The 13,989-nt window shown below is 36.5% G+C and overlaps 1 protein-coding gene across 1 annotated transcript in view; it reads right to left on the bottom strand.

The window, feature by feature from the left end:
• The window catches only part of KIF6 (kinesin family member 6), a 150,420-nt gene extending 136,661 nt beyond the window's left edge, over window positions 1–13,759 (bottom strand). The window contains exons 1-3 of the mRNA XM_050972402.1: window positions 13,661–13,759; window positions 12,696–12,802; window positions 10,616–10,690 (exon numbers count right to left, since the gene is read on the bottom strand). Coding sequence (XP_050828359.1) covers window positions 10,616–10,690; window positions 12,696–12,802; window positions 13,661–13,726 — 248 coding nt within the window. The 5' untranslated portion in view covers window positions 13,727–13,759. The remainder of the gene's footprint in view (window positions 1–10,615; window positions 10,691–12,695; window positions 12,803–13,660) is intronic.
• Between the last annotated feature and the right edge of the window lie 230 nt (window positions 13,760–13,989).

Raw genomic sequence — 13,989 nt, 5'->3', positions numbered from 1 at the left:
TCAAGCAAATTGTAGTTAAGTTGTGCAACTCTTTGCCATGCCATGTTTTGGACATTAAAATGTCAAACAGGCTTCAGCAGAGATTGGACTAAATCACCAAAACATTTTTCTTCAGGGCTACTTATCACAGAGAAATTAGAAAGTCGCTAAACTATAAATAACTAAAGACTAAGAGGATACATGCAAGAGGCAGCTCTACATGCTTACTCTATTTTGTTCCTCTGAGCATTGTCTGTTAGTACCTGTGAGAGACAACATAGTGCACCAGATGGAACCTTGATCTGATTCTGTATAGTTGCTCTTCAGCTCCTACAGAAGAGCTCTCTGGCTTTTCAGAGCTGGCAACTGGAATTGTTAAATTTTCTTACTCCTTCTCTTCTTTAAAGGTGTGCCTTGCAATGTGTGAAAAAACTAATAAATATGCGGCTGCAAACTATTAATTCAACATGTTTGTATTCTGATTTCTAACCACTTTGGAAAAAGCTGTTGATTAGAATCACCTCACATCTAAACACAGGATAAAACATCCCATACCATATGCTGTCAAAACAGCTGCAAAACTCAGTGAATTTTATTTTTGCTGTTTGATTCATATATATTCTTATATTTTCTGCAGTGCATCAGCACAGCTCTGAAAAGTTTTCCGGAAAACCCTGACTGTCCATAAAATGTGAACATATCCATGTCAGTAATGCATTCTTCTAATCCAATGCAATTATAGGTTATCTTAATATTGCATTACATAGAAAATTTGTATTCCTCAGTTATGGTCTTTAAATTCTTAGCTAAAAGTCAGCCTTTTCTAAATTTATGTGCAAGTATCTATATGTGTGTGTGTATAATTATATATATAAATAACTGCATCCTGGCCATATTTAAAGCATGCATTCTTTCATTCAGAGTGTATTACAGCTACCACCAAGTCAATTTAAGGACAGCCTGCTTGAGGTGCTAAGGAAGCCTGCAGGGAAAGAAGACTACCAATAATACCAGTGAAACTGCTGGCAAAGCCTTCTAAGAGCAACATGCATCTCCATGAGGACAGGATGGAGAACAAGTTCCCTTTCTAAGCCTGAGAAATAAGGTAAAATATGGCCTCTTTCATAAATAAGAGATGAGGGACTTGGAGTTCAGGCAGGACTGACAAAGTTCCTTGGCTCAGAAGCAAGCTGTACACTATCATCTTGCCTCCTGAAGAGTAGAGGGGACGATGCAGTGAAAATGAAAAGCCTCTACTACATCAGCTTATGGAGAGAAAATTAAACTTATGAACTACACAAAAGTTAAGGGTTTGTGCATACATATATACTTATGAAAGAATATATTTCAAAACTGAAGAGATAAAACTATCATTCTAAGTATAATCGTGTGAGTATTAGTCAATGTCAGTTTTTAAGGTCTATATGCGATAACATGGATTAAGTCATAAAAATCCAGGTCTGATGTGTCTTATTCACACTTATTTTAAGTAACTTCATTTGGAATTGATGGCCATACAGGATGTTTTAGCAATGAGCCTTGTGGACAACTTATCACCATAGGAAATACTTGTTGGAGACATTTTCACTTTTAAGTACTTCAATGCAAAAAAACCTCAACCAAACCATCAATCTAATTTTAGCTCATTTTTTTCCAAAGAGTTTAACACTGAAAGGGTAACTACACGTAGAGGGACCAATAACAAATTAATCAATAAATCAATACCTATCTATTAAATACTCAGGAAGCTTAAGATTTGTACATAGTATTTTCAACCCAAGATGCACAATTCCTTAATGAAAATAAAAAAGCTCAAAAACTTTCATAAACTGTTAGCCACCCATAAAATGCTGTTTAAAAAAACATCCTCAAACTATACTGCATAAATACCCTCGGCAAACTGATGGGTTCCTCAGATGCTAGAAGTCAGTATAGTGAGCACATTGTCTCTCTCATCCTGAAATATAACTGCAGCAGGTACCAAAGAAGTTGGCAACACCCATTATGACAAGAAAAGAGAAGAGCATGTTTTCTAAACAGCATCCAAAGGGATCCTCACTTGCAAATTAAAGTTGTCCCAAACAGTAGAGGAAGTGATTCTTTGCTGGGAAAGGTTGGTAGAGAGACAGCAGCCTTTTTTCTGCCTTTTCAGCAAAACCTACTTTGCAAGATGTCAGTTCCCACAGACAAAGTCTGCATCTTTACTCTTTGAAGTCTCTGAACAAAAGTCCCAAATTTTTGTTAAACTGAGTTTTTTAAACTACTCAGGTTCACATGGATAGTGATGGTAGTCATGTACCATGAGGACTTAAAACTATGCATAAATAAAAATCATACATGAAAAGTGTATTTTCAGTCATGCACCCTTGGTGTTATCAGAATACCCAGATTTTTTTTCTCTCTCTGAATGATGAATTTTGGCATGGTTAAAGAAAAATTTTGTTGAATAAGTAGTCTCTTTACTGCTTCAAACAAAATACATTAAAGACCCATAATCCAAGGAGAGGCTTTGCAGAAAAGATCTTTCATGCACTTATACAACATTGTATAGCATCCTGTTCAGAAGTTTATGGACAACTTCCAGACAGATTAGCTAAAATACTGTTGGAGAAATCTGTCTCCAGCATGTTTTACCAAAGTTATGATTGCCAGAGTTACTGGAAGGTCTTGGTTTTTTATCAATACCAAGCTAGACCCAAAAGCACTACTACAGAGAAAAAAAACCTTTAAAATGCAATGCTCAAAATCTTCTTTAAATTTGCATATTTGTTTCATTCTATTACAAAATTCAGAGGGCTCATTTTCATTATTCACTAAAACATGCAGGCATACATTTGTAACACTTTGTGATAGACTTACTTTCTATGAGAAAGGAATAATATATATTTAAAAAGTCAGTTTGTAACAATATGCTGATTTGGCTTTGCCTGTACTGCTTATAACCGCATATTCCATGTTTCTATCTGGAAAACATGGAGCAGCTTAAATGTGGCAAGGAAAACTTAATTAGCCACATGCATGAGCAGTAAGTCTGACTTGAAGTTCCTACCTGTGGACAGTAAGATCCATTGAATGGGGACAAATCTCAATGGCCTGACTTTCTGCATATAAGGAAATCACTAAGAAACCCGGCCAAGACATCAAATTCTGTTAAGATAAGATTTCCACAAAAAACATGACATTTCAGGGAAAACATGGACATGTAATAGGTCTGAAAAAAAGTTGAATTTCAATTTCATTTAATATCCTGATATGTCTTCTTGGATTATTAATGTGTGGAAGGTCTGTTTCATGACTGCAAGAAAGGCCCCAAAAAGTCAGTTGCAAATTCAAAGAGGGCAGAACTAAACAAATAAATATCAATATTTTAGATTTAACTCATGATACCAGAATTCCAGGATTTCTAGATTTTGTAGCATAAATTATATTTATGTCAACACTTGGTAAATATACATTTTAAAATTGAATATTTATTTTTGTGTTTCAGGGAAAATACATGTGGTCAAGTCATATGTAGTTTCACATGTTAAAAAACCGAATGTAAGAAAAAAATAATGTTTGTTTGATATGTTGGAAGTGTACACCTATGTAACCACATCCACACACTTCTCCTGCATCTTGAGGTGGGTGGGATGATAAAGTCCTGGCTTTTTGATTACTGTAAGAAAAGTTGATTTAAAGCAAAATATTGCTGAAGAAACATCATGATTGTCTGCCAAGTATTATGAAATCAAGAAGTAATTATGGAATAAGAAAGTCTCCTTAGCAAAGTTAATATAATTGAACAACACAAAACTGCAAAAAGATTTTGCATGGTGGAAAACAGAATAAGACAGAGTGCATGGGAAAAAAAGCAAATAACAGCATAAATTGCAGGCAAGCAACTTCCAATGTATGAATAATTGTTTACTACACACCCAAATCTTCTTTATTCTTTTATTCTGCATTATAATTTATCATCAAATTATATGTTCTCTTCAAGATGATTATAATTTAGAAAAGGATTATATCTGTTCTTACATTTTACCCAAAGAATTAAATGTTGCTTTTCTGATCAAGCACTGAAAACTTAGTGTTGGTTTTTAGCAACACAACAGTTTGTGCTTTACCTTACAGAGCTATACAGTAACAAGTTTAAACAAAAAGAAAGCATTGAATACATCCTCTATGTTGCCTAGGATTTAAATCACACCCTTTCCAAGCAAAAGGTGGTTTGTGCACACAGCTGACTAAGGAGGAGGATTTGATACCACTACTAAATAAACCTAATCATACATTATGGCAGCAACATGATGGGATAAATTAAAAGTGTTCAAGTTTTACCTCCAGCTATGACACAGACTATCAAAAAATCTCCCCCAACAACAGTGTTTGAGACAGGAATTTCAATACTTTTGGTATTTTTTCTAACCAGAAAACTAAGGGATACTTTCCCTCAACTGAGAAAGAATTCTCTACCTGGAAAGTATTTAGAACACGATCCACAGCTTATTGAATTCAATGACCACCTTTCCAATAGGTCAATCAGTTTTAAAAAAAAATTTGATGTGGCAAATTTTTGCTACTGTAAATGCTTGAACATACTACAGGTTTTACACTTATCTGCATGCATCTAAAGTACATCAAATACCTTAGAAAATCCCAACATACATGCTACAAATATTTTTTCCCAGTTAACATGGAAAACTCTTAATTTAATATGGCTGTTGTTTTGAAAGAGACATAATAGAAAAACAGAAGGCTGAAGGAAATATTCCTCATATATTCCACTTTCAGTAAAACATTAATACCAATTAATAAGCCAAGTGCTGTTACATAAAAGCTTATGCAATGATGATTGCTCAAGAAAATCAGTTTTGGCTTCATGAAAAATTAATTATGTCATTAATTATGACATAATTCTCCTCCTTCTGCACTTTGGACTTTGAGAAACTACCCATTATCAAGCATAGGACAATTTTTTACATGAATGTAAAGGAGAGCAATACTATGTGGGTTTTTTTCCCCCCTCAAGTTTATCACTCACTTATCAAGTAACTTGCATGTTCTAAGTTACTTGTATAATTAGTGGTGATTTCAAAACATGCACAGTGAGATAGGAACTTTTAATTTGAAAATTCAGTTCAGAATCCTATTTAAATGAATGCTGTTACAGAGCTATCAGCTGCCATTTCCAGTCACTCCACTGCCTTGTCTCATTCCTGAAAGCTGTCTAATTCCTAAATATAGTGTGATACAGAAGTATAACTCATGGAAGCAATTCCAATTAAATTGATAGATATGCTATGTTTACAACCACCTAACATTCCTCAAGTGAGAAATTCCTCAAGTGAGAGCTAGACAATTTATGGGTAGTTACTACAGTCTAAAATATCATTCAGTACTTTGTCCTTGAGTATCTGAGACAATATAAATAGTGGTAAAAGCCCAGTGACAGTAGGCAGAGGTTGAAAGCAGACTGAGGTTGTTCTATTGTGGTTGGGTTTTCTGACGACATTTTGTTTTAATTTCCAGTGAAGATCATTTGTTCTATTTAAAGCTTATGGACACAGAACTTTTCATTTGTTTCTGTGCTCATTGTTAATGAGACTTTAGGGAGGCTTTTGCCTAAGTATAACCAAGAACTCTGCTTCCTCTGCTGCTGCACCATTTTTGCTGAATCAAACAGAAAAGTTACCTTCAAAATTAGCAAAAAAAAAAAAAAAAAAAAAAAAAAGGAAAAGAAACTCTCTTCTTCCTTGAGTTCTGTCCCTTCCTTGAGTTCTGTCCCCACTTTTGGGCTCCCCAGCAGATGAAAAATGCACTAAAGAAACTGGAATGAGCCTGCCAGAACCAATTGAATTCAGGGTGCAGAATATAATGCACAAGAAGCCAAGTGAACTGTTTCCTATCACCCCAGCAAAGAGCAAGTCTTACATGTACCTAATTACCACCTTCTGCAATGGATCATTAGAGACGGACTCAAACTCCTCCCAGAGGTTTACACTGGTAGAACACAAAGCAGGGGTCATAAGTGGCAAGTGAAGAAACTCCAAGTGGGTATAAGGAAAATATTCTTCACAGTGAGAGTAGTTAAGCCTTGGAACAGGTTCCCAGATGAATTGTGGGATTCCCATCTTTGGACATTTTTGCATCTCTATTGGACAAGGGCCTGAGAAATGTGACCTAGAAGCCAGACTTGCTTTCCTCAGAAGATTGGTCCAGAGGACCTACTGAGATCCCTTCTTACTTAATTATTCTAATAGGATGAAAAAGTTCAAAGTGAAGTTTTGTACAAAGTTTATAATATGAATAAATACAACAAGGAAAACCCCTTATTAAGTAAGACTAAATTCTGCAAGTGTTTTTAAGTAGGTAGGAGAAAATCCTGAGAACAAGAAACAACTTTGGTCTTAAAAACTTATTTAATTTTCTTAGTTTATTTTGGCTTCATATTATAATTTTTACCTGAGTTCTGCCATCTTCATTTTAAATGAGTAGTAACATAAGGACATGTGGTCAAAACAAATATTCAGTAATGACTAATGAAAAACGCAGAAGACACCAGTATCTCTGATATTTGGATTCTGTTGGCCCCCTGTTCACCTCAGTTCTTGCAGATCTGAAAAGTATTTTTTATCAGTGTCCCTCATTTTCTTTCCTTCTATCTCATGAAACCTCAATTCACCGATATTAAAAAATAAATTAACCAAATCCTGGCAAAACCAGCCCCCTCCACCCCTTCTAAACTATATTGAAGATAGAAAGAAGGAAGAACTTAATTTCAAGGATCTAGAAAATAAGTTTTCAGGACAATTTGCCTTCACAGAGACTCAGCTTTCAACTATCTTCTAACACTTGGAGGTTCAGATTAAAGGTTTTTTTAATTAAAATAAACAAACTATCTCAGTATGATTTTCTTTTTCTTCATATCTTTGCCAGATTTGTGGAACAAATCCAAATTGGTAATAACTCTTCTTTAAAAAACAAAACTGATTTCCAAAGGCGCGTGTTTTTGAGAAATTAGTGCAGGCAGGTTTCCTTAGAAATTTCAGAAGTTTTCCTACAGAAAAGTAATATATTTTCGTGTTTTGACCAAGATCTCTAAACATATTTAGAACTCCACCATGAACACTATAGTGTGACACAAAGACATTCTGAATCAAAGCTGTCAAACAAGAACTTAAATTAAGCAACCTTCTTGAACAATTCTAAATTGCACAATTTACATTAAAACAAACAAGCAACTAGTAGTCATTTGAGAAGAAACATCAATGACATGTTTCACTTTTTATTGCCTCATAATTGTACTCACTTTGAGAAAGAACAGCAAGCATTGCTAATTTCTCAATTTAGGGGAAAATTTAGGCTATATTTCTTTCAAGATGACATCTGAAACAATGTGTCCTTTTGCTCCATATATAGTCTACAGGTCTTTATGAGGCAGGTGAGGCAGACCACTACATTCAACATTGTGTGAGAAATATATTAAGTAATATATAATGAATAACTGTTAATAAAAATGTTTTTACTACATTTTCTGTAAGAATACACAGCAGAAAAAAACCCCACACAAAACCAGTTCAGAGTAAACTGAAGTAGTTTATATAATACAGATGCTAATTCCTAGGGTAAATATAGCACATTAGAAGAAACCAGAACATGCAGAAGTAGGACCATCATTCCCACGGCCATCAGATTTTTCCAAGGATCACAGATGATTGACATTAGGTTTATAAACAGCTAAGCTTCTTCCTATTTGCATGAGAAAACTGAAGAGAAAATATTTTCAATGTTATTCTGCAAAAAAACCCAAGAAATCTAATACCAAAACACTGATTGAGTTTTCAGTTCATACTAGAACTGAAAAATCAACTAATTCAAAACAGTTAACATTTTCTGCTTAATTTCTGGTGCATACATAATCATAATACTAATATTTGAAATATTTTGAGAGTAGCCTGTTTAGTTGCGACGTTAAAGCAATGCTTAGCCATTAGCAAACTTTTAAAGTAGGTTGTTATTTATTTACTCTGGTTTTGATTCAGTAACAGAATTAGTGCTGCTTCTTAAACTCTGAACAAAAACATTATCAAAATATATATTTAAAATTAGAAGAAAAAGAAACAATGTAAGAGATGACTCAAGGATAGAAAAAACTAATAAAGTTCAAGCAAGTCATATGCTTATAATGGTTTGCAGAGGCTGGCACTTTGAACTGAAGAAGCAAATTAAACAAACTAATGTCTGGTGCCTCTGAAACCACAGGCAAGATGACAATGTAACTGGACTTAGAGAAAGAGAAGTAGTGGCCCAACATCAAAGAAAACCTACTTAAAAAGGAAAAAAAAAAAAAAGGAGAAAAAAGTTACATCCAATTTTCTATCCATCCAAGAACAAAATAGAAAGATTTTAGAATCCTGAGCATTGCCTTTCTGGTTTTAGTTTAAACAATGCCCAAGATGTTTTTTTCCCTAAGCATTCAAGTCTCTAACTGAATTTTCTCAGGACTGTAAGAATGCATGACAAAGAACCTCAAAATGTTACTGAACTATTCCATTGATATTTTCCTGCTACTTTATTTTCACTGGCAATACACACACAAAAACTGTTCCCTTACTAAAGCAAGTCCAACAACAGAAATGTGTACTTGCAACAGCTTTTTCATACAAGAGAATATTGATTGTGAAAGAAACAAATGTGAAAAACTGCGGTCTCTAAGAGAAACAGGGCAATTCTTTTTCTTTCCATGATGGAAAAGAAAATGGTATCATTAACCACAGAGTGAAACAAATTTCAGGCCCAGTTCAGGACTCCATTATCCAAGGAACTTCATGACTCTCAATATATTTTTTGAAATTTATATTTTTGTCTACAAAGAAGTAAAAAATTGAGGGAATGGATAAAAAACATGAACATACTCTATTATAAAAGCACAAGTAAAATTACCTGTAACAACACAAGCATAATTTAGAATACAAGCTTAACCTCATAATGCTCAGAGGCAATTTTGATTTCATTAAGAATGGTTTTATAAGTCAATTTCAGCATTAAAGACAAGACTTAGAAATATTTAGAGATAGTTTTCTGCCTAAACACCATTGATTTTAATAGCATTAAAGTACTTTCAGGTACTCTAAAAATATCTAAACCCTGAAACTAAAGCCTATATAGTGGAGCAAATTAATATATAAAACAAGTCTTTTATCAGCTAACACTGAAATAAAGGAGAAGAATACCCCTTCCTGATTATTAGGGCACTGCATAGGTGAACTCATCAACGGGAAAACATTTCCATATTCTAGCAAAACATTCCAAAGGGAAAAAAGTAGCCAGTTTCTTACTAGTTAGTTATCTGCAACAAAAGCTCAGCATATCAAAATTAAGTCCATAGTACATAGCAATGAGACTTTTAACGCTTCTCTTTCCAAACACACTCAAATTTGGTAAAGATTTTTTTCTGCATTCAACATTAAACCCAGAAATAGTTAAAATTAAGTGTATGAGTAATGTGAAGCTATATGTGATAATGTCATATAAGCAAAGAAATATCTTTTGGATGAGAAAATAAAAAGCATTCTTTTTAGTCTATTTAGCTTATTCTAATGAAATTTCAAATTCACTGGCAATTACCTTTCTACTTTGTGGGACTTTAGAGAAGAAAACAGGAGGAGTGGGGGGAAAAAACTAACATTATAAAGAGATTGATATATTTTTCTTCCTTGTAACAACTTGAGAAAGGCTCAGTGTCCACCTGAAGTTGTTTGTTTTCCTACAGAGCTAAACACATGACTGTGCAATAGATTGAGGAATAACTTGCAGAATCATGGCTTAAACCAACAGATGGGTCAGACAATGAATGAGAAAGAAGTTGGCACTTGAAGTAATACTTCCCAACTCACTACCAGTCTGGATTTTGAGCAGCAAGCAAACGCTACGCAGAAATTCAGCTTCCTCCTGCACGGGATTTTGTCCCACACCAGTACAAACTTCAGGAGCACAGACAGTAAACTGAGTAGAGAGAATGGCATAAAATCTATTTTCCATTGAAAAATCCATCTGTTTCAGAGTGGCATTCAATCCACTCAATGAATGCAGAAGTCTTCATCAGCCTTAAGTATTTGCCTCTGCAAACTGTCAGCTATGAGCATTGTTTTATTATGAAAATGGAGGAGGAAAAAAAATAACCCAGTGCCAAAAGCACTGCCTTACATGTCAAAACAGAAGTAATGACAAGACTTAGGAATATTGCCACAAACATTAGTAAGAGTCCCTAGCTTAATTAAAATTATATGGGGGGGATACAATTTTCATTAGGTTTACCTGTGCATTAAACTATATAGAAAATACTATTCTAAGGCAATGAAGTCAGCTTATATTACAGACAAAAAAAAAAAAATTGGCATAGATTTCTATTGCTTGCAACAAAAGAGGCAACAGTAGCATTGATATTTGAAGAGTCAAAAAAGGAACCTTAGTATGCATAACATTCTCAGGGGATTGTATACTTCCTGGATTCAGACACGTCACGATTTAGTAAATTAGAACATCAATTCACTTGTACAACAACAAGACAAAGACTTGACAGCTCTCCTTCAAGTAATACAACAAAAGCAGAAATAGCATTTCCCTGGTTACATGCAGGATCACAACATACCATTCTGCTACTGGTTTGGCAATGCTGTCAAAAATCACATCTTGTTTTGCCTCTTGATCAAAAATTTTCTGAAATCTGAAAATAATAAGCAAATAATAATTGCTTAGAATGTTAAAACAGTACTTGATTCATACATTTTTTTTTGTGTTTGTAATAGTCAATGTTTACATCATTAGGCTTACATAACTTAGTACAATGTTTTCCCTGTAGTCTTAACCACAGCTTGCTGTTGTGCTATTGTACATAAATAGGCTGTACACAGAGCTGCTTTGACAAGATCTGTACAATAAAATCCTCTGATAAAATGATGTGGCTTAGAAAAAAAATAAACCGTAGTTTAAATCTATCAAGAGAATTAGTGTTTGTAACTGGCACCACACTGAATCCTGGATAAATAGATTACATTATAACCAAATACAGCATCCCACCAGTACAGCCAAGCTCACATTTTTTCAAGCCATCTCCTTCATTCTGCTGCACAATTACTATAGGTCACAATGAGATATTTAATTAAGTATGTTTTGTCACTTTCTATATAAAATATCTGCAGTTATTTTACAGAATCAGAATTCTTGAGGTTGGAAGGGATCATTGGTTCCAATCCTCCTGCTGCCTCTGCATCATTACTGTTCATGTGGATGGACTGTTCTTGAGCTTGGAGAAGGTGATCCTTGAAAATCAGCCAGTTTTCCTGGTCATCTCTCCAGGAATGTGTCTCAGAGAATTCTTATAAGCAGATCCACGAACAAGCCAAAGTCTGCACTTAAGAAATCCAGGGTTGTGATCCTGCTTTTTGCCTTACTCCATTCTCTCAGTATCCTGAATTTGATTATCTCATGGCCACTGCAGTCAAAGCTACCTCCAGGCTTAATATCCCTCAAGAGTTTGTCCACGTTTACAAATATCCTGATTGGCTTAACTGTATGTTAGGAAGCCATCCACCCATTCCAGCAGCTCCCCCATAGAGCTGGTGCCCTGCTGTGTTGCCCCCCCTATTTGGAACTCTATTCTTACACAGAACTTCCCAGGTTGCGTAGGAAGGCCTTAGGAACACTGGGTGTGTAGAAAAGCACCTTGCAGTGGTTGCAGTATCACAGACAAATGCAATACACAAAACACAAAAGCATTTATTCTATCCTGCTAATCAGTCAAGTAACTCAAACAATTATTCTCGCATTCTCTTAAGGATAATAAGGCATAAGGTTTCTGAAGATGCATCTCAGCGGTTTTAATGTATTATAAAGTCAAACAAAAATATCTGCATTCATTAAGTCAGGTTTAGGCATCTACAGACTAAGGCAGTGTTGCCTATGAATCTATTTGGAGAGGGCAGTTCCTCTCTTTCCAAGCAGGTTACCTTAACTGATGTAAAACTACATCAGTCTGAGCTGCAGTTGTTTATGTGGAGCTCTCTTTTTTATTAGCATAGAGAAACAAATTACTTGTTGTTTACCATAAAACAATGAAGCATAACTGAATTAGAAAAAGACAGTCTTGACCTCATCATAAGAGATGATATATCTAGCTTTATTCATCACTGAATTTTAAAGTGTTGTCTCACTTTTCTGTTGAATTAATAAAAATGTTTGATATTGTAAGTTCCTAAAAAATACTTACACTCTCAAACCAAGAATTTATTTCTGTCAACAGTTTCTATTTTTTGTTACTCTGGCTATGTCTGAAATACAGTTTCTAAACAGAATGTTTTACATCAAGACTTTAGCCAGTCTAGGACAACTCATTAGATCAGAAGATTACATACAGTCCTGATTCAGTCTTCATAGACAAATTCAAAACAAAGAACAAAAATAGAAGAACTGATAAATGAATCTTTGAGATGAGATTTAGAAATACATAATGACTTGCAATGGACAGACAATAGTATGACAATTTTATCCAATGCTATCAGACCCATTGGTGAAGAGCCTGTATTCCTCTTGTTACGGGAGTTATATAAAAATAAATCCATCTATACAATAATTTAATTTTAGACTTTTCCTGATTCTATAGATCTGTATAACTACACATAGCATTGTCAGTCACTAAAGGCAGAGGGCACAAAGACAAGGCTTCTACTCACTTGAACTTGTAGCTTTCTCGTTTATTATTGATGAACCCGTCTGCTAAGTCACGTGGCACAGTAATCTCCAGACTGGGCAGAAGTTCCTCATTATCAACAGAATAATTCTAATAAATAATGGATACGAATTCACAGAATAACGTCATCAACAGAACTGCATTACCCTTAGATATAACACAACACTCATCTAAGCTTAGCAGGGGTAATTGTCTGGAGACAAACTTGTTACAAATTGCACTGAATACCTGAGCAGATCTCCCTTAACTACTACACAACAAAACCAGCACACAACAGCATTATTCTGTCACCATGTAAACACCACAATAACACTTGAAACCAAAGTGCAGCCTTTTTGACATAATTTGCTTACTAAACCACTTTGTTTTTTTATAACATCACAGATATCAAAGCACGCCCCCCACAGCAAACCTCTACAAAAATTCTGAAAGACTACATTAGGAAAGGCTATGACAAGAAACAGGCTGCGACGAGAAGAGTTGGTTTAAAACAAGAAGGCAATTAAGAGACCTAAATGCACGGTTTCTGAGGAACACTTTCATTATCTTTATTATCCCTTGGGAGGGCAGCTGTACACTAGGAGCAACACGTTCCCCACCCTTTCTCAGAGCACGGCGGAACTGCACAAATCCAGGGACGCGTGTCAAGAGCTTTCCTGCCGAGCCTTTCTGTAATAGCGGCTGAGAAAGTTCCTCAGCCACTCCGCCAACAGTTTCATAATCTGCTTCGCGATTTTATGAACTTCCTAGGATTTCGGACAGCAGGAACTTCCCGCCGCACACCCACCCGCATACCAGCCTCTCCGCCCCCGCCAGCCGCCCGAGCCTCCTGAAGGGGATGGGCTCCGCTCCTCTGCCCCCACCTGAGTGGGGAACGAGGGTCCCTAGGCAGCCCTCGGCTCTCCCCGGCATCCCCAGCGCACCCCCGGGGCACAGCGCCCATCCTACCCCTGCCTGCTGCCGCCTGCCCAGCGGCTTCACCCGCGCGTACACCCGGATCGTTTCTTTCACCATCGCCGCCGCCGCCGCCGCCGGGCCCCGGCAACGGTAACCGGGCACGGCCGGCGGGCACGCGCCGCCCCCACACGGCCCCTGGGAGCGCGGAGCGGCCCTCACACGGCCCCAGGCCCTCACACGGCCCCAGGCCTTCACACGGCCCCAGACCCTCACACGGCCCCTGGGAGCGCGGACCGGCCTTCACACGGCCCCAGACCCTCACACGGCCCCTGGGAGCGGGGAGCGGCCGGGCTCCGCCTGCCGCAGGTGACCGCCTGCCC

Source organism: Serinus canaria, chromosome 3, assembly GCF_022539315.1.
Source record: "Serinus canaria isolate serCan28SL12 chromosome 3, serCan2020, whole genome shotgun sequence".
NCBI classification, from domain to species: domain Eukaryota; kingdom Metazoa; phylum Chordata; class Aves; order Passeriformes; family Fringillidae; genus Serinus; species Serinus canaria.
Note: the sequence above shows the minus strand (reverse complement) of the source record. Positions and strands in the feature narration are given on the sequence as shown.